The 21,305-nt window shown below is 49.7% G+C and overlaps 1 protein-coding gene across 2 annotated transcripts; it reads right to left on the bottom strand.

Annotated features, from left to right (window-relative positions):
* Positions 1-11,945: 11,945 nt before the first annotated feature.
* On the bottom strand, positions 11,946-19,512 carry GAL3ST3 (galactose-3-O-sulfotransferase 3). 2 transcript variants are annotated; one of them, XM_055314904.1, is made up of 3 exons: positions 19,394-19,512; positions 15,508-15,744; positions 11,946-13,643 (listed from the first exon to the last, which is right to left on the bottom strand). In XM_055314904.1, the coding sequence occupies exons 2-3, from the start codon at positions 15,630-15,632 to the stop codon at positions 12,473-12,475; spliced, it is 1,296 nt and encodes a 431-aa protein (XP_055170879.1). In that variant the 5' UTR covers positions 15,633-15,744; positions 19,394-19,512; the 3' UTR covers positions 11,946-12,472. The 2 variants fall into 2 exon arrangements, with proteins under 2 accessions (XP_055170879.1, XP_055170880.1); XM_055314905.1 differs by lacking the exons at positions 15,508-15,744; positions 19,394-19,512 and adding an exon at positions 15,102-15,227.
* Between the last annotated feature and the right edge of the window lie 1,793 nt (positions 19,513-21,305).

Raw genomic sequence — 21,305 nt, 5'->3', positions numbered from 1 at the left:
ACGTAGATTCAGGCAAGCCTACCACTATTGGCCGTCTGATCTACAAATGTGGTGGGATCGACAAAAGAACTATTGAAAAATTTGAGAAGGAGCCTGCTGAGATGGGAAAGGGCTCCTTCAAGTAAGCCTGGGTCTTGGATAAAACTGAAAGGTGAACGTGAACGTGGTTCCACCATTGATAGCTCCCTGTGGAAATTCGAGACCAGCAAGTATTATGTGACCATCATTGATACCCCAGGACACAGAGACTTTATCAAAAACATGATTCCAGGCACATCTCAGGCTGACTGTGCTGTCCTGATTGTGCTGCTGGTGTTGGTGAATTTGAAGCAGGTATCTCCAAGAATGGGCAGACCCTTGAGCATGCCCTTCTGGCTTACACACTGGATGTAAAACAACTAATTGTTGGTGTTCACAAAATGGATTCCACTGAGCCATCCTACAGCCAGGAGAAATATGAGGAAATTGTTAAGAAAGTCAGCATCTGCATTAAGAAAATTGGCTACAACCCCAACACAGTAGCATTTGTGCCAATTTCTGGTTGGAATGGTGACAACATGCTGGAGCCAAGTGCTAACATGCCTTGGTTCAAGGGACAGAAAGGCCCCCTTAAAGATGGGAATGCCAGCAGAACCACACTGCTTGGAGCTCTGGATTGCGTTCTGCCACCAACTCGTCCAATGATAAGCCCTTACATCTGCCTCTCCAGGACGTCCACAAAATTGGTGGTACTGGTCCTGTTCCAGTGGGCCGAAAGGAAACTGCTGTTCTTAAGCCTGGCTTGTGGTCACCTTTGCTCCGGTTAATGTTACAACTGAAGTAAAGTCTGTTGAAATGCACCATGAAGCTTTGAGTGAGGCTCTTCCTGGGGACAATGTGAGCTTCCATGTCAAGAATGTATCTGTCAAAGATGTTTGTCATGACAATGTGGCTGGTGACAGCAAAAATGACCCACCAATAGTAGCAGCTGGCTTCACAGCTCAAGTGATTATCCTGAACCATCCAGGCCAAATCAGTGCTGGCTAGGCACTTGTGTTGGATTGTCACACAGCTCACATTGCTTGCAAGTGAGCTGAAGGAGAAGAGATGGAGAAGAGATTGTCATTCTGGAAAAAGGCTGGAAGATGGTCCCAAGTTCTTGAAATCTGGGGATGCTGCCATTGTTGATATGGCTCCTGGGAAGCCTATGTGTGTTAAGAGCTTCTCTGACTATCCTCCTCTGGGCAGTTTTGCCGTTCGTGACATGAGACAGACGGTTTATGTGGGTGTCATCAAAGCAGTGGACAAGAAGGCAGCTGGAGCTGGCAAAGTCACCAAGTCTGCCCGGAAAGCTCAAAAGGCTAAATGAATATTATCCCCAATACCTGCCACCCCAGTCTTAATCAATCGTGGAAGAATGGTCTCAGAACTGTTTGTGTCAATTGGCAATTTAAGTTTTTTTTATTTATTTTTTTAAAGATTTATTTATTTATTTATGACAGACAGAGAGAGAGAGAGAGAGGCAGAGACACAGGAGGAGGGAGAAGCAGGCTCCATGCTGGGAGCCTGACGCGGGACTCGATCCCGGGACTCCAGAATCGCGCCCTGGGCCAAAGGCAGGCGCTAAACCGCTGAGCCACCCAGGGATTCCCCACCATTTAAGTTTAATGGTAAAAGACTGGTTAATGATAACGATGCATCATGAAGCCTTCAGAAGGAAAGGAGAATGTTTTGTGGACCATTTGTTTTGTGTGTGTGTGTGTGTGTGTGTGTGTGTGTGTGTGGCAGTTTTAAGTTATTAGTTTTAAAAATCAGTACTTTTTATTTATTTTAAATGTTTTATTTATTTATTCATGAGAGACAGAGAGAGAGAGAGAGAGAGAGAGAGAGAGAGAGAGAGAGGCAGAGACACAGGCAGAGGGAGAAGCAGGCTCCATGCAGGGAGCCTGATGTGGGACTTGATCCCAGGACTCCAGGACCATGCCCTGGGCCAAAGGCAGGCACTGAACTGCTGAGCCACCCAGGGATCCCAAAATCAGTACTTTTTAATGGAAACAACTTGACCAAAAATCTGTCACAGAATTTTGAGACCCATTAAATGAGAAAAAAAAATGTAACATTGTCAGATGTACAGGTGCCCTAGCAAATAAGTCAAAGCAGCTTGCCCAAATATGATATATGTAGGTTCCAAAATCCAAAAGGTATACCATACATTGCTCCTCTTTCTTCATGGTGTATGATGTAAGGGGAGCAACTCATCTCTCACTTTGGAAGAGATATCCAACATTTCCCAGACCTCTGGACCCTTAGAAACTTTCCTGATGTGTCAGGTCCTTGAACTTCCACAGGGTTCATCTCTGGTACACATGTCTAAGGCACCAAGGTTCATGCTCTTTCCTATTCACAGCACCTATTTAGCATAATGGCATCAGTTGAGTGTATCAGCATGGTGTTCTGTATTGTCAAGTCTGTCAAAGTCCCTCTGGACTTTGCAGTTTGCCATAGAATGGAATAAGCCAGGATCAAGACAGTAAGATACTGTTACTGATACTGATACAACAAGATACGGTTATTCCTGCCATGTAAACTCAAACAGGGTAATTTCCCATACTTGTAGGAATGTAAGAGAAAGCATTCACTACTAGTTCAATAGCCATATACCAGTTGCTGGCATTTATATTGATTTTCTGCAATAATGATATCAAATCTAGAATTGTAACTGTGATTGGCACTGCCACATCATTAACTTTGCTTTCCTGCTGTCAAATAGGTCAGTTCTAAAAGGATATGCCTCTGTCAAATCCCTAATGGTGGTTTTAATCTCTACATTTTCTCCAGAATTTTTTTTTTAAATATTCTTTTTTTTTAAATTTTTATTTATTTATGATAGTCACAGAGAGAGAGAGAGAGAGAGAGAGAGAGAGAGAGGCAGAGACACAGGCAGAGGGAGAAGCAGGCTCCATGCACCGGGAGCCCGACGTGGGATTCGATCCCGGGTCTCCAGGATCGTGCCCTGGGCCAAAGGCAGGCCCCAAACTGCTGCGCCACCCAGGGATCCCATCCAGAATTTTTTTTTAAAGATTTTATTTATTTATTCATGAGAGACAGAGAGAGAGAGAGAGAGGCAGAGACACAGAGACACAGGCAGAGGGAGAAACAGGCTCCATGCAGGGAGCCTGACATGGGACTCGATCCCGGGTCTCCAGGATCACAGCCTGGGCTGAAGGCAGTGCTAAACCGCTGAGCCACCCGGGCTGTCCCAGAATTTTTCTTTTTAAGATTTTATTTATTTATTCATGAGAGACACAGAGAGAATGGCAGAGACATAGGCAGAGGGAGAAGCAGGCTCCCTGAGAGGATGTGGGACTTGATCCCTGGACCCTGGGATCATGACCTGAACCAAAGGCAGACACTCAACCACTGAGCCACCCAGGCGTCCCTGGAGTTGTTTTTTGTTTTGTTTTGTTTTGTTTTGTTTGTTTTGTTTTTAATTTAATTTAATTTAATTTTTTTATTTATTTGTGAGAGACACAGAGAGAAGCAGAGACATAGGCAGAGGGAGAAACAGGTTCCCTGCGGGGGAGCCCGATGTGGAATTCAATTGTAGGACCCCGGATCATGACCTGAGCTGAAGGCAGACGCTTAACTACTGGGCCACCCAGGTGCCCCTCTCCAGAGTTTTGGTATCACTTTTGGTTTATAATTTGTCAAGGCTGGGAAGACAATTCCAGGAGTTTCCGCTTGCTCCTCCCCCACCCTTTTGACCACAATAGCCCACTCTAGAGCAGCAAACCACTAGGAGAGTCTGCCAACTACTGAGCGTTAATATCACAATAAATTCTGGAATGGGAGAAATAACTACAGCACAAATCTGAGGGCCTTAGGAATGTGGCCTTTAATCTCTAAAGGCCTCCAGTGCTAATTGGTTTCCACGGATAATAATATTCAAATTAACATCTGAAACTACAATGACTTAGTACAATGTGATTTTAGTGAAGCTGGAGCTCTATTTCTCAGACTTCTCTCCCCTGCATAGTTCTGACTTAGTGTTGGCCACAAGTGACATTTTGTGCAAGATTTGGAAAGTAGAAGTTAAAGAAGAGTCATATGGAAAACATACAACTTGAGTAGGAAAAAAATCTTCCCTTTCCCACTAGGAAGGTTGGTCTGGGGGCACCAGGCATAGTCGTAACTCCTTCACAAAGACCCTTATCTGGGGACTCACCGTGTTGGCATGGGGCAGCAGCTGGGTCTCCGGCTCCTCCAGCTTATGCCAGATCCTCCTTCAACTCCTGTCACTGCTGTTCTGGTGCATGTTTGGCTTCTTGACAGAATGCCAGCTTCCCCTTTAAGTCACCTGCATCATCAAAGTGGCAGCCCTACATGTGGAGAGTGACTGATGTGGGCTCTGGTCCATCCTGTAGGGTCTAGGTCACCCTCACAAATGCCAGTTTGCTCTTACTTCCCCCACCTCACAGTCATCTCAACTCCCTGCCTGCTGTCCAGGCAGGCTCCAGCACAAGATAAAAAGACAACAGTCTTACATAATCAGCTCTCACAATCATGTAGGGTCTTATTCCTAGAACACGTTTGGCATATATAACCACTCCTGGTAATTTTGTTTCTCTGATCAAATTCAGGTTGATACTTTAAAAGCATCACTTTTAAAAGTAACTTACAGGGGATCCCTGGTGGTTCAGTGGTTTGGCTCCTGCCTTCAGCCTGGGGCGTGATCATGGAGTCCCGGGATTGAGTCCCACATCGAGCTCCCACGTGGAGCCTGCTTCTCCCTCTGCCTGTGTCTCTACCTCCTTCTCTCTCTGTGTGTGTGTCTCTCATGGATGAATAAATAAAATCTTAAAAAAAAAAAAAAAGTAACTTACAGGGCAGCTCCGGTTGCTCAGTGGTTTAATGCAGCCTTCAGCCCAGGGCCTGACCCTGGAGACAAGGGATTGAGTCCCATGTCGGGCTCCCTGCATGGAGCCTGCTTCTCCCTCTGCCTGTGTCTCTGCCTCTCTCTCTTTCTCTCTGTGTCTCTCATAAATAAATAAAATCTTAAAAAAAATAAAATAAAAGTGACTTACAAAAAATAACATTAAAAGATACACAAATTGCCATTTTCTTTGTTAGAAGAAACTTAGAGTTCAGTGCATGTCTCCTGTCCCTTTGTGAACAAAGGTAAATAAATCAACATCTCTGTAGATTCCTTATAAAGTACTTATGACAGGTTTGGTTTTACTTCTTGGCAGTGCTGGTATGAACCCAGCATCAGGAGAAGCTCCTTTGCTGGAGGAAAAAAAGGAAGGTAGTATGATAGATTGAATGTAAAAATAGCATCCTCCTTCTATCCATAATGCCTCTTGAAATGGGATTCTGTAGCAGGTAGTTCCCTACCCCTTGACTCTGGGGCAGGGAAAAGTAAGTCTTGTGACTTACTTTGGCCAATCAAATGTGGCAGAATTGATGGAGTGTTTTTTGAAAGCCTCAAGTTTGCTGTTTTCCCTTGCTCTCTTGAACCCACACTTAGGCAACGAGAACATGCTCAGGCTCATCTACTAAAGATAAGAGAGACCATATAGAACACAACTGAACCATCTTGGTTGAGGCCATGCTAGACTACCCAGATCCCAGGCATCATGCCAGCTGACCATGGACTGTGAGTGAGCACAGTTGAGATCAGTCAAGCCCAGCCCAGATCAGCAGAACCACCTAGATGACTAATAACTTGATGAGAATAAGTCTTTTAAAACCTTTATATTTTGGGGTGGTTTGTTACACAGCACATTGCTAACTGATACAGGATCATGGGGAAAGGGACATGTTACGGAATGGGTAGGAACAGGTACCTGGGTGGCTTAGTGGTTGAGCGTCTGCCTTTGGTTCAGGTTGTGATCCTGAGGTCCTTTGATTGATAGAGTCTTGCACAGGCTCCCTGTGGGGAGCCTGCTTCTTCCTATGCCTATGTCTCTGCCACTCTCTCTTTCATGAATAAGTAAATAAAATCTTAAAAAAAAATAATGGGTAGGAACTCTCCCGGTGGATCAAAAGAGAAAAGGCATTGTGGGCAAATGGAATATCATATGCAAAGAATGGATGTATGAATGAGCCCAGCAGGTTTGGGCAGTGGTATGCTGGTAAATGTTTAACACCATCTCTTCATGTGTAGTTATGATGTAAATATTGGCTGATATATTTTCTTTCTTTTTTTTTTTAAAAAAAACAGGATTTTTAAAAAAATTTTTTTATTTATTTATGATAGTCACAGAGAGAGAGAGAGAGAGAGAGAGAGAGAGAGAGAGGCAAAGACATAGGCAGAGGGAGAAGCAGGCTTCATGCACTGGGAGCCCGACGTGGGATTCGATCCCGGGTCTCCAGGATCGCGCCCTGGGCCAAAGGCAGGCGCCAAACCGCTGCGCCACCCAGGGATCCCTGGCTGATATATTTTCATTTTTGCAATGAGGAACAAACTTTTTTCATGAAGGACAAAGGAGTAAATATCTTAGTCTTTGGGGGCCATACAGTCTCTATAGGCACTACACAACTCTGCTATTGTGCAAAACGGCCACAAAATAATAAATGAATGAGTGTAGCCGTGTTCCAATAAAATTATTTACAAAATCAGATAGTGGGGCAAATTTGACTTATAGTTTGTTGAACCCTGGTCTAGATGATCAACAAAACAATGAATCAATTGGTCTATAGTGTTTGTTGATTTGTATTGTAACTATTTCCACTATGGCTGATTTCATGCCACCAATGAAAAATTTGGAAGAAATGTGAAGTAGCACATCATTCTATAGGATTTCCACCAGACAGATAAAATAGACATAAATAACCTTAAGAGCACAAACAATAGTAAAATCTAGTAAACTGATTAGAAAGTAATGAGTTGCCAGTACTTATTAACTTTGCTCTTAATATAATTTATTTGATAAGTCTATATAATTTAATAATTTAATTTTTATTTTTATTATAATTTTAATGTGTTTAACAACTAGCTAGCAAAATTCAGCTTTCAAGAGCCAGTAAGAGCCAGACTTGGCATATCATTGCATTCAGGGAATGGTGTGTAAAAAAATCCAGTGTGGCTGGAACACAATGGGTTAGAGAAACAATGGGAGATGTAGCTGAAAAGTTCTTTTAGGGATGCCTGGGTGCCTCAGCGGTTGAATGTCTGCCCTGGGCTCATGTCATGATCCCGGGATCCTGGGATCAAGTCCCACATTGGGCTCCCTGCATGGAGCCTGCCCCTCCCTCTGCCTACCTCTCTGCCTCTCTCTGTGTCTCTCATGAATAAATAAACTATTTTATTTAAGAGTTTATTTATTTATTCATGAGACACACACACACACACAGAGAGAGAGAGAGAGAGAGAGAGAGAGAGAGAGAGAGAGGCAGAGAGAGAAACAGGCTCCATGCAGGAAGCCTGACGTGGAACTCGATCCTGGGTCTCCAGGATCACACCCTGGACTGAAGGCGGCACTAAACCGCTGAGCCACCGGGGCTGCCCTAAAATCTTTTTTAAAAAAGTTTTTTTAGGGGTTCAGGGATCAGACTAGACTGGGCCTTGTGGGCCGGTAAGAGGGGCAGTGTTTCAAATGGGAATGATAACATCTGGCTGCTTTAGGAAGGATCACTCTGGATACAGAGAGGAGGCTGCCTTGGGGAGCCTGAGACAAATAGGTCAGTTAAGTATGGTCATCCGAGTACCCACAGAGAAACTGATGGCTTGGACCAACACAGGTGCTGTGGAGAAGGATATATGGGTAGATGCCAGCTATTCAGGAGTCAGAATCTATAGAATGTGATGATAGCTGGTACTGGGAAAGGGGTGAGGGAGACATTAAGGAGACATCAAAGATTGGGGCTTCAGTTTCTGCTTCAGTGAGCTGCCAGTCCTTGAAACTGAGAGTACTGGAGGAGCTGTTTTGAACAAAAGGTGAGAGGTCTGGTTTTGAACATAATGGGTTTGATGAGTCTGGGGAACGCCCAGGAGGGGTGCTCTAGGCTGGAAACAAAGTTGGGAGAGAGGAACCAGGATCCTGCCTCTTATGGCTCCAGCTGATGGGAGGGTCCCCATTCCTGTCTCTGCCCTGGAAGAGTGTCCAGGCCACTCTGGAAGCCACATGCCCTCTCTGGGACTCAGTCTTCCCATTTGTAATGGGGTATTAGGCTGTGATTCCTGTTCCCCTGTTGCCTGAGTGTTGTGAAAATCCTATGAGATTTGTATGGGAGTGGAGAGTGGGGATGAGGAGGTTGGTCCTGTCCTCTCCTTTGCTCACTGGAGGGTGCAGGGGGACCTTTTAGAGAGGAGAGCCTATGGCCAGCCATGGCCCTCAGATTCCTGCAGTTCTTCTGGTCAGAGGAGCTAATCTCAGGTCTCTGAGATTAAGAAAGGGGCTGCCAGTCTCACCTCCCCTCATTGGCTCCCCTCCTCTCTTCCTTCCCTTCATCTGGATGCCCTCGGGGGCTGCCCCTCTACTCCGGTGTTCTTACCCTGCAGTCCCTCTCTGCTTCTCTGGCACAGCCTGAGAAGCTGCCCAATCATGTTGGCAGATTGCCAGGCACCCAAAGTGCTTGGGCTCTACCCCTCTCTCCCACTCAAGGCTGTTCGCAGGAGGCTCCTATAAGGAGGCTATTTTTTTTTAAGATTTTATTTATTTATTTCAGAGAGAGGGAAAGAGAGAGAGAGCACACAAGCATGAGCAGGGGGGAAGGCAGAGGGAGAAGCAGGCTCTCCACTGAGCGGGGAGCCCAGTATGGGGCTCAATCCCAAGATCTGGAGATCATGACCTGAGCTGAAGGCAGACGCTCAACCAACTGAGCCATCCAGGTATCCTATAAGAAGGCTCTTGAGAAAAAAAAAAAAAAAAAGAAGAAGAAGGCTCTTGAGTTTGATGGGGCAGGACAATAGATTCCAATGTCAAGGACTGGGGCTTGGGGGTTCTGAGCACTCTGGGTTCTGTCCTGGCTCAGCCTCTCCCAGCCCAGTAAACCTGGGCCACCACACCTTTTAGTGCCCGTTTTCCCTTCTGTGAAAGGGAGATAAAGAATAACACTTCCTTCACAAGGGTGGTGAAAGTATCAAGTGAGTAAAAATACACAGACACAGAGAACACTCAGCCCATCATAAGTGCTCAGGAGACATTAGCTGGTGTCACTGTTCTTATCCATGCACCTTCTCCCAGTAGCATTTGCAATTATAGACCTTTCTCCTGCTGGCTTCAGTGACTCCTCTTCAAATATAACAGAGTTCCCTACCTGAGGTGCTGCTTAGCCAGCCAGGGAAGAGCTGCAGATAGAGATCATGACCCCTCTGCTGTGGGGACAGCCCAGCCTCCCCTGACTGTCATTGTAGCCACTCCGTTCACTCCAGCATCCCACATAGGACAATCTGAACTTCCATGTGGATGGCCCAGGAGACACTTGGCACATCTTCTCTACTCAAAAAATCAAGGCTGCTGTTGCCCATACAGCGCCTTTGAGCAAAGTAGAAAAAGGCACCCTTACCTCAAAATGCTTCTATGTGACGGTAAACCCATAGAACAGATGTGCTGACCTGTAGCACCAACAACATGAAGGGTGTCTGTCTTGGAGGAGCCCTGGTGGCACCAGACCTGCTACTTGGGGAACATTTCCCTGTGTCATGCACTGTGCTAAGTGCCTTATCTCAAATACTGTTCACGAAGCTCAGGACAGAAGTGGTTCGTTTCTTTTTGTTGTTTTGTTTGTGTGCTTGTTTTAGGAATGGTTCATTTCATAGGTGAGGAAAGTGAGGCTCAAATGGTAAGACCAAGGTCGTGAATGAGTAGGCAGCAGAGTCATGGTTTGAACTCTAAAGCATGGATGGAAGTAATCGCCTCCATTAAGTCACTGTCATCAAGGTAGCTGCATACACACATGTCCCAGACCTTACTGTAAGCTCCGCGAGGCAGCAACCACATTCCACCCACTGTCCAGTTCTGGAAATGTGCAGAGTGGGCACAGAGTGGACAGCACCACATGTGTGTTGAAAAATGCCTTTTTGCAAGGTACTGGGGACCCAGAAGCTGGAGCCTATTTCCCTGTAGCTGAATCTGAAGGTGTTTGGACCAAGGAGTCCCAGAGCCTTCCACTCCCATCCCCTTGCCCTGCTTAATCACTGAAGGTGATTCGATTTGGTGCCTACTTAGGGTCTGCCTTTGCTTGGACAGAGAAACCCTCTCCCAGGGCCTGATGATTCCAGATTATTCCAGTTAGTTCTTGAATCCAGATTTTTCTAGGTCCAGAATTGTGCTCTCTCCTTAAATGGGGCAAAGTTTATAAAAGAAGGCCCATCAGTCTGAGGGGCTGGGAAGGCAGGAGAGGTATATCAAGGCAGATCTTAAAGGCAAGTCTGAATTTTCCAGGAGGATCCAGGACAAGGTGAAGGTTATTCTTGGCAAAGGTATGACCAGAGGCTAGGGCTAGAGAAAGGCAGTGGCAGACAGACCCCTTCTTGGTTAAGGGTCCAGAGCATGGGGCAGCCCTGGTGGCTCAGCGGTTTAGCGCCGCCTGCAGCCCAGGGTGTGATCCTGGAGACCCTGGATCGAGTCCCACGTCAGGCTCCCTGCATGGAGCCTGCTTCTCCCTCTGCCTGTCTCTGCCTTTCTCTCTCCTCCCTGTGCATTCTCATGAATAAATAAATAAAATCTTAAAAAAAAAGTCCAGAGCATGGTTTTCTTTGGATAGAAGACTTTGAGTCTAGTACAATTCTTTACTGCTGCTTAATGCCAGAAACGTAATTACAACTTTGTGCATCTCTAATTATTGCCTTTTGCCTTTTCCAGAGTTCTACTGGTAAATAGTGGGGTGCTATAAAAATAGCCTCTTTTTAAAGCCCAGAAACTGCCATCCAAACTGTCAACTAACCATTCCAATCTTCATCGTCCAAACAGGTCAAACAGGTCAACGATTGTCTCTGTGAAGAATAAAATAAAGAGCTGATAGCAATGTCTTGGTTTCTTCACTTTACATTCTTTTGAGGGAAGGTCCTGGGAGTCAGCCTAGCCTAGGGCATGGGAACTATTTTATTCAAATGACAGTGTGATAGCACTTAGGGAGCACAGATTCTGAAGCTACACTGTCTGGATTCAGATCCTAGCTGTGTGACCCTGAGTGTTAATCTCTCCAAGTTTCAGTTCTATCACCATAGATGGTGTCCATCTGGTAAGTTAATGTATGTAAAGCCCTTAAACAATGGCTGGCACACAGTAGACCACATTAGCTATTATTTTTACTACTTGTCCAGATCTGTCAACATAGCTCTGAAGAAAGTAACAAAAAGTCCCGATCCTCTGCTAGTCTCTTAAGAGTTTCATGTGCAAGTGTGGGATGTCTTGCTGTGCTAAAGAACACTGGGCGGGGGGGGGGGGGGGGGGGGGGAGGGAATGGTCCTCATCTGAGTCGGGGTGTTTTCTCCTTGTGGAAGGGCTGGTAGTGAAGTTGGTGACTCAAAAGGAGGAGGTTGAGGTGAGCACCTCCTAACTGGATATGATCCTCCATTCAGCCTCTGCTCAGCCTGAGGTGGTTGTTTCCCTCTACTCAGGACCTCTGTCCCATCCTTCCTTCAGTTTCTGCTCCAGTTCCAATGTCTCCCAGAGCACCCCATGAGCCCCATGAGCCCTATCTGCCTTGCTCACTTATGTTCCCCATTAGACATGGTGCTCAATAAGTGGGGCTGAATTAAATGAAAAGCAATTATTTAGATTTTTCTCAAAGGAAAATAGTGGAGCTGAGGCGGCCAGTTTGCTTCCGTGAGCCCAGTCAAGGGGTGTTTGTTGTGAGCCTCTGGGAAAAGTAGTGGAGGAGCTTGATTGAGCCTGGGGCCCCTTTCCTCATGGTGACAGTGACAGCTGCTATTTTTGGGCATCTGCCTCATCCTCTAACATGGGAAATCTAACCTTCAGTGACTGACATACTACCTGTGTCTTTTAGAGGTATTTTATTAAAGAAAAAACAAACAAACAAAAAGCCCAACCCAAGAACTCTTGGTTCTGGGAGTCTGGGAGCAGCTTAGGTCTGTGGGGAGGGTGGAACCTGGAAGACAGACAGTGTGTGGGGGGTGTCTCTGACCCCCGGGAGGAAGAGCAAGAGCCTGGGGAAGCTGACGGGCAAAGCAGCCTTTCCCAGGGCTCAGCACCCCCTCTGCGTGAGGCCTGGGCCTACCCGCGTGGAAAAGACAAGTGTGGGGCTCAACCCACAGAAAAAGGCAGGGTGGTCAGTTCTGGACAGGCCTCAGACCTCTTGCCAAAGTCACCAGCCAGTAAGGAAGGACAAATGGGTAGCCCGGAGCTCAATCGGGCCTATCAGCACCCTCCACGGAAGTGGGGTTCAACTCACCCTAGGGAGGCAGGCTCAGATTGGGAGACGGGGCCCCAAGGACTGAGCAGAAGGGGGCCTGACGAGGGGGGAGCTGGGGGCAGTCCTAGGCAGGACTCCCGGCGGGCAGGGTAGGACCCAGACTCTTCTGAGGTCAGTGGCCCTGGGGGCTGCGGGGCAGTGCCCGGATGGGCCGGGGCGGAGGATTGTCCAAGACTGGTTCGGGCCGGGCGCGAACGCCGCCCCTGCGCTTTTGCTTGCGCAGCAGGTAGCTCGAGTACTGCACCTCGGGCATGGCCAGCTTGAGGCAGGCCTCGGTGGCTGGGCCCGCGCCGCCGCTGGGCAGGTCATAGCCCATGATGTCCACCTTGCGGCTGGGCTGCCATGGCTGCAGCTGCTTGGTGCGGATCTGAGCGGCGGGCCGCAGCACAGGCTCGTCGCCGAAGCAGCGCCGCAGTAGGCGCTCGCGGGCCTCGCGCAGCTCACGCGCCTCGCGCTCCACGCAGGCCCGGCCAGCGCTAGCCACGCGGCGCCAAAACGTGGCGTTGAAGTGGTCATACAGGCCCGCGTCGAGCGCGTTCCAGGCGCGCGCAGCCCGGGCAAGCGCCGCAGGAATGGCGGCGAGGCGCGAGCTTGCGGCGCGCGCGTTGAGCTTGGCGTAGAGCACGTCGTCCAGGTCCCAGGCCAGCAGGCGCCGCAGCAGCACCAGCGACTCGTCGAAGTACTCGGCGATCATGACGAGCGAGAAGACCTCCTCCACCTGGCGGATGAGGCCCGCCAGGTAGGCGGCGTCGTCGCGCGGGCTGCGCTCGTTGTCGCCGCCCAGGTCGTAGGCCAGCGTGTTGTGCGCGAACATGGCGAAGTGCTCGCCCGCGCGGTAGTAGGCCTCGGGCGCGCGCAGGAAGGCCTCGAGCGACGCGTTGGGCACGCGCCGGAAGGCTGGACAGTACTGGTTGTAGTAGCTGAAGAGCGACTCGAACATGGCGGCCGGCTCGCGCAGGATGGTGACGTAGATGGTGCCGGGTGGCATGAGGCGCTCGAGCTCCGCGCGGTCGAAGCGCAGGTGGCTGGCTAGCACGTGCGGCGGCCGCGTGGCGGGGTGCACGAAGTGTGCCGAGAAGTTGCGTGGGTAGCAGAACTGGTGCTCGCAGCTCGGGTGCGGCAGAGCCACCGTCAGGTTGTGCCGCTCAGCGAAGCGGAACAGTATGTTCTGCACGGTGGTTCCCGCAGTCTTATGCGTCTTCAGGAAGGCCACAGTCATGTGCTTGGGGCGGGGCGGTGAGCCCCGCAGAGGTGGACAGCTCAGAGGAAACAGCTTGGGGTACCTGCCAAGTCGGGTGTGGGGGGCGGGGTGTGCAGGGGTAAGGGTGTGAGAGGGGTGCATCTCAACCCTTGCCCCTCCCCAAGGATGTTGAGATGGGCCACAGACCCGTAGAGGGGTATGGCGGGTGGCCTCTAAGATGACCTTCAGTGCTCCCCGTTGGCCTTGGGTATTCTCGCTTTTGTGTATTTCCCTCCCCATGAGTATGAGCAGGACTTATTGATGCAACCAGGGAATAGAATAGGGAGAAACGATGGGATGTCACTCTGGAGATTACATTATAAGAAGACTATGGCTTCTGTCTTGGTGTCTCTCTCTCTCTCTCTCTCTCTCTCTCTCTCTCGGATAAGTCATGCAGGGAGAAGCAAGCTGCGGTACTATGAGCAGCCATATGGGGAGGTACCATGTGGCAACAGTCCCCGAGGAACTGGGCTCTTAGTCTATCTTCTGCTTGAAGGACTGAATGCTGCCAGCAACCACACGAGTGAGCCTGGAAGGGGAGCACTTCTAATCAGAATTTCATTTGAGACTGCATCCTCAGCAGCCAGCTGGAGTGCAACTCCATGTGACCTTGAGCAAGAAGTACCCAGCTAAATCACACATGGATTCCTGACCCACAGAAGCACGATAATAAATGTTTGATGTGTTCAGGTACTAAGTTTTGAAGTAGTTTGGCTATACAGAAATACATAACTAATATAAGGACAGGGGCCCTTGGAGATCCTTGGGAAAGCCTACTCTACACATATAGAAACTGAAGACCAGAGGAAGAACCATTTACATTATCTGGGAACTCAGATAAAATCACCATATTCTCTTATTCTTTGTCTTCTTATTTTTACTTTTCACTGGCTCCTCATCTGATAGATGAGTAGCATGAGCTTTGAGGCAATCTGTTATGTGATTCTGTTAAGTTCTCTGGAGCCTCATTCATTTATTGAACAAGTTTTGTTTTTGTTTTTTGAGCATGTACTATGTCCTAGGCACTGTTCTAGGCTCAAGAATTTTACTCATATAAAAAACAAAGAATAATCCTAGCCTTCATGAAGCTTTCATTTCTTTTTCCTTGTTCCTGAAACAAAGGTGCTTGGGATTACAGGTGACCTGTAAGTTCCCTTCAGACTTTGAGTTACTCTTGTTTCTTTTCTATCCTAAGCATCATGTAATGAGGATTACTTTAAGCACCTTTGAGAATGCCACCAAGACTTCCTATCTATGGCTGGTTTGGGCTCAGGGTAATATCTATACAGATACTCCTAAAGACCAGCAGATCATCCAGCAAGGAGAACTGAGCCCATTCACACCATTCTCACAGGCAGATCATGTAGAAAATGGGAAGGTTGTGGACCTGAGAGGGGAAGGGACTTGTTGGGTTCCCATAATGAGCCAGGAGTAGGGTAAGGGCTCCTATTGGTTGTCACATTGGATTCTGTATCAAGATGACTAATTGGGTCACACGTACCATCATTCCCATTTTATAGATGAGGAAACAGGCTCGGAGAAGTGAGGGGATTTGCCCAGCACAGCAGAAGTAATGAGAAGTTGTTTGCAGTCCTTTGGGGAGACACTCAGAACATGATGTTGTGGGAAGGACTTGGACTGGATTAGAATCCCAGGTTAGTCACTGACTAACTCTATGACTTCAAGCAACCTTTCAATGAAGACCAGTCCCTGCTCTGGGAGGTTGTGTGGCTCTAAGGAGAATGTATAGAAAGCACTTTTAGAACAGACGGAAGGGGCAAAGTCCAGCGGAAGACACACTTTTCTGGCAGATAAAAGGGATGGGAAGGAGAGCTCCAGTTCTGCCAACCAGGCAAGAATGCAACTCGCCTGGGGCCCGCCCCCACACCGAGGCCCGGCCCCCTTACCAGCTGAGCTGCGCCCCCTGGTGGATGAGGAGGCTTAAGGTGCCACATCCTAGCACCAACAGCAGGATTTTCCTGCGGCTCATCATCTTGGTGGCCTGCTGCAGGTGCTGAAGGATGGGTGGCATGATGGGGTACCCAGCCCTGGACCAGCCGGGGCCTTGCTATCCAGGACTCCCTTCGCTGGCACTCATGGGGGCTCCTGGGGCTCTGGTAGCAGGGCCAGTATTCCTGAGAGGCCTAGTAGAAGAAGGAGGCAAACAGGTTTTCAGCAGGTAGAGGAAATGGGCTGTGGGCCCCAGCAGGACTGCTGCAAAGGAGAGCTCCAAAGGGTGGAATGAGCAGAGAAGCCAGAGAAGATCAGATTCCTACCTCCCATTACCAAGACTCTATCTCCACACTGCTCCAGATAACTTAGTCTTGGGTGGAATTACAGGCTCTGGGGTGTGGCCAGCTCTTCAAGCTGTAGCCACTCCTCCCTTGAGCCCTGTCTCGGCTTCTCTGCCTGGCCCGAATTCATCTTTGTCTTGTGGTCATTTGTATCTGTCTTCCCAGTAGACTTACCTTAGCACCAGGGCTTGGCTTAAAGCACAAAAGTCTCAATTCAAGGTTTCTCTCCTTCAGGACTCCTTGCCTGACTGCTTCAGCCAAGAGTTGGTCTTGACTCCCCAGAGACTGAGCTCATAAGAAACTACTGACCAGACCTATAGCTTCTGGCTCTCTGGACATGGGCAATGGATCAATACTGCAGGTTTACTACATGTACTGTACTCTTACATACTTAATTCCATGTAATCCCCACCACACTTGTAACACAGATATTATTCCCCATGTTACAGACCAGGAAACTGAGGCTGTAAGTGTTGGTGCTACGTGTCCCATAGGCTGTTGGCAGGATCAGGATTCAGACCTGTTCTTTCTGGTTTCAAACTAGTCCCCCTAGACGTTATATGTGCTGCTTCCACAGAAAACTGATTTCCCCGTCCCTGCTGTGGATTCTGGCAGTTCTGCATGCTTCTGAGCCCGAAGCATGGGCTTCGGCCTTCCTAGCTGAGCTCCTGCCCTGAGGGCCCAAGACCAATAAATCCATGTGGGAAAGAAAGGAAGGACTTTAAATCCCAGAACCCTATCTGGATTCCATCCCTAGACACCTGAAACCCTGGCTGCCTCATCAGCTGCCTCTGCAGTGAGAGGTGCCCCGCCAAGGCCGTGACATGGCAGCCTAGGAGAGGGGTGGGGGTGTGGGGAATACAGAGGGGCTTCTCCTTATTGTCCTGCTGAGATTTTCCAGGAGAAGGTGGGTCTCCATCTCAGGTGAGTGGCAGGAGTGAGAGGCAGAAGAAGGGTCTGGTATCCAGCCAGTCACCTGTCCCTGCATGAATACCTTGGCTCAAGGGCAGCCTTTGGCAATGCTAGTGGAAAGTCAGCTTCAGCAGCAATGCCTGCCTCCCCACTAGGGTAGCATCTTTGTCTCAGGGCCCTCGGTCTCAGGTCTAGGTTCAGCTTCAGCCTCTCACACACACACCTCTTGAATGGGGAGAGGGAGCCTGGAACCCTATGGGCATTTGCATGTATATGGAACTAGGACACCTGGGTCCCAGGAGGGATGAGGTAATGTAAAAACTTTTGACCATCACTTTCCCCAGGGGCCTGGAGCTTAGTTTTCAGTTCCCTTTTCTTAACCACTACCTCCCCTGGCTCCTCATTAATCCTGGATTACATTTAAACCTGTTTGGGTGGAAAGATGTCCCGGTTATGCCTTTCCTTTCTCTCCAGGCCCCATCACCTGGTTTCCTCCACCAACCTGCAGACAGACTTAATCTGCCTGGGGCTGAGGGAGGTGAAGGGTTCAGCCACACAGGGCCATCCAAGGGCACAACAGAGAAAGTCTAAGGCCCTGTGGTCTTTTCAGGGATTGCTAGGGGCAGAGAAGGGCTGGCTCTGCCTCAGTGAGGAAGCCTACAGGAGGAAGTCAGAGTCTGTGGCCTCTGCCACTTACCCTGCCTAGAGGATTTGGTGACAAGATGGGAGTTTCCTGGGGGCACCTGGGTGGCTCAGTTGGTGTCTGCCTTCGGCTCAGGTCATGATCCTGGGGTCCTGGGACTGCGCCCGGCATTGGGCTCCCTGCTCAGTGGGGAACCTACTTCCCCTTCTCCGGCTCCCCGTGCTTGTGCTTGCTCACTCTCTGTCAAATAAATAGTCTTTAAAAAAAAAAAAGTTGGTTTTATTTTTTTTAAAGGGAGTTTCCCAAAGAGGCTAAATGGGGGAAGGGGGCCAACGTATTCTCATCTCTGCTAAACTTGCTAAAAGTACCCTATTTTCAGTGGACTCTGGGTCACCCAAGGAGGTCATGCCTGGAGGGAGCTACACTGGGACTTTCCCTGGAAAATGCTTCAACCAGGCCACACAGAGAAGGACAATAGAGTACTTGGTGGTCCTCTCCATCTCCCTTCCCTCCATGTCTTAGCCCTGGGGACCCGGCCAGCCAGTCTGAGGTCCCCTTGGAAGAGGGAATCATCCCTGGACACCAGCCCTTCAAGGTGGGCACTAGTTTCTGTTTGGTCACCATCAGTGACAGGATGTTCACCAGTTTCAGATACAGCCTGGTCTGTTTCTGAGTAGTCTCAGCTAGTCAAAGTTATTCCTGGGACAGCTAGGTTCAGTCTACCACCTCCTCAGCTTGTTCTCTTCCACCTTCCACTCTACATGATTGCTAGTGCTTCCCTCCTGGACCACACAGATCATTTTTCTCCATGACAGACCTTCAGGTATTTGAAAGCAATAACCTTGTCTCCTCTGGGTGGGCACCTGGCCAGGGTAAACATTCCAGGTCCGGAGAGAGGGTGCTACCTGGACCCTGGAGGCCTACCTTTCTTGGCAAGTTCTCTCCACTATGCCTCCTCTGGAAATGGAGTCAGAGTACTGGCACCTGGGGATGGGGGTTGGCCAGGGCTAGGCTTAACCTCTATGATCTTAAGGCTAGTATAGGGTGGGTGGTGGGCTCCAGGGGCCCTGGCTCCTGCCCGTCACATGCTTCAAACCATTCCCTTTGTCTCCCCTGTGTCTGCTCCATGGAGAGAGTTTCCCTCAGCTGTCCCAGACAGGTCAGGATGCCCAGCCTCATCAGAATATCAGTGCTAATTTTAGTCAGAACAATTTACCTCAGGCTGCTGCCTGGTTTTGCTAATTGCTTTCATTTCTCTGGGGAACCAAGGAAAAAATTATCTAGCTAGCCAGAGCTTCAAAAACTGGCCTGGACACCCACCCACTCCCAAATGAGCCTTCTCTCTCCATCCTGGCTCTTGGGTCAATATGGGTGCTTTTAGAAGAGGAGGGTGTCCTGGCCTGGACCACCGGACCTGACCATTGAATGACCTGGAGACTCCATCCTTACTTGAGGATGGCACAGCCCAGTGAGTAGGGAGGGAAGCTGCCCAGGGCACTAAGGAGGAAGAGGCTAAGGTCTGAAGGGGTTGCAAATTAGTAGCCCAGGAGATCATCTATTTTTCCACCTCCCTCTTTTCCTTCCTTTTTCCTCCTAGCCTGCTGCCAGGTCCCCCCACCTCCCTCTCCCTGCCACCCCCCCCCCCATCCCTGCCTCCGAATTCCCTTCATCCTCCTCTCTCCATCACTACCACCCCTCCAGCTCCCATTCCCTCAATTTCGTCCCCACCTACCCCAGGGATCCAGTCACCAGAATCTGGTCACCATAGGGGATAGGCCAGATTCCCCCTCTCACTCCGGGCCTCTCTCGCTTCCCAGGGGGCAGAGCGCACCCCCCCCCATGTTCTCCAGGCACTAGGGCCCCACGACACTCTCCTGCCCACCCACGATCTCCGTCCGGTCCATCTCCGTCCCCCACCCCCACGCCGGGCACTGCAGTACTCACGCCAAGGGCTCTGCCTCCGACCTGAGTGGGGGGGTGGTCGCCGCTATCTCCCAACCCTTGTCCCGAAATCTATGCGGATCGGAGGGCGCCGGGGGCCCTGAGCGCCGAGTGCGGGTTCGCTCGCCTCTCCGCGCCTGGATGGGATCAGGTGGCGGCTCCGATCCTCTCCGCTCGGCCAGCCGCCCGCCCCCCATCGCACACCGGAGGCGGGGCGGGGGCGGGGGCGGGGGCCCTGCAGCCTTGCCGGGGAGGGGGAGGGGAAGGAGCGGGAAGGGGAGGGGGCAGCTCGGACTCGCGGGCTGCCCAGGAACAATCTCCCGGTGGCATCTTCGGATGCCAGCATCGATCGGCAACCTTCAGAGACTGGACACCAATGTAGTCAGCTCCTTGCCCTCACTCTACATAAGGGGAAACTGAGGCCCAGAAGGTATCTGGATACTCTGGCATTGCTGCTGGGCATTCCTGGCTCCAGAGGCCAACCTTGGGCTGGTGGGTCCTGGGGGAGTTAGAGACACAGGTATTCTACAAACACTGGCATGCTCTCTCTCTCTCCTCTCCTTCTCTTCTGTCCACCTCCAGTAGAGAAGCACAGCTCCAGCCTGGGGTCTGCTCCCATCTGCCCTCACACTCCTGTGGATCCTTTTCCTTCCAGCCCCTAAGGCAGTCCCCTGCTGCTGACCCACTCCTACTCTCCAGCAGGACTCCAGACCCACTCACTCCTGACCAGAGCTTTAGCACTTTGTATTGGGAATCAGAGAACCCAATTTCAACCCTTGTTAAACTTAAGTCCCAGAGTCAAGAGCAAAGTCCTTGGGTCTGGATACTTTCAGCTCCCAATAGAGAGCTGTTCTTGGAGCTGCTGGAGGCTGCAGAGATGATACATGTGAAGGCTCTGTGTAAAAACTCCCATGGGGGCACCGGGGGTGGTAGTCCCAAATTTTCTGCCTTCTTAGTGCTTAGCTCCTACCACCTGGGAGCTCTCTTTGGGAGTACCTCTCAAAGTCATACCAGACACCAACAGTCCCACATATAGTTCATTGGTTCTCACGGACCCCTGCTTTCTCCTGCCATCTTGGCCTAGTATGGCAAGGATCCTGGAAATGGGACAGCCTCCTCCAAACCAGGGTTGGAAGGGATTGGATTCCATTCTAGCCCCACACAGTTAGCTATTGTGTGAGGGTCCTTGTTACGATGTAGACTCTCTTGGAGTCAGGAGAACTGCTTGTGGTCTCAGTTTGGCCTCTTGGGGATGTCAGCTTCTCTCTGTCCCTCAGTTTCCCCTCTGCACAATGGGAGGTCCCGCCCTGCCTGGTTCCCAGGGTTGTCATGATTGAAGCCCCACTTGTCCCTTTCTGGCCCTAGCTACATCACCTCCTCATCCATCAGACTTTAGTTTATCTTGCTTCAATGATCCCTATCACGTTTCCGAGCACATACACATGCCTAGGGCCCTCCAGCCTCCGATGACCTGCCAGCATCTCTCCAGTTACAGGGAGCAGAAAAATGCTTCCTTTGGGTCAGGAATGGTTCTTCCTGAGTGTGCTGATGAGCTGGAAGGGAGGGCACCATTGTTATTTCTTCTGTTCTTTTTGGGTTTGGCTTCTCCTTTGGGAGTGTCAGAAGACTCAGATGGTGGTGGTGATGGAAAGAGGAAGCAGGCTTGGGCAAGAGGAAAGAATTTCCTATTTAGGATTATGATGTGAGCAACCTTCCTGGCCCAGTCTGTGTTTGTTTGTCATACACATATCTATCCTGGACCTGGCATCCCATTATTTTTCCCCTGTTCTCAGCTACTTCTCTTTGGAAGGCAGTCAGTGAAATGGAGCATGCTAGAAAGAAGATATGAAGGGTGTGTGTGTGTGTGTGTGTGTGTGTGTGTGTGAGGAAAATGAGACCACTTTACTTGAATTTC

The sequence above is a fragment of the Nyctereutes procyonoides genome, unplaced genomic scaffold (assembly GCF_905146905.1).
Source record: "Nyctereutes procyonoides isolate TBG_1078 unplaced genomic scaffold, NYPRO_anot_genome, whole genome shotgun sequence".
In the NCBI taxonomy this organism is placed as follows: domain Eukaryota; kingdom Metazoa; phylum Chordata; class Mammalia; order Carnivora; family Canidae; genus Nyctereutes; species Nyctereutes procyonoides.
Note: the sequence above shows the minus strand (reverse complement) of the source record. Positions and strands in the feature narration are given on the sequence as shown.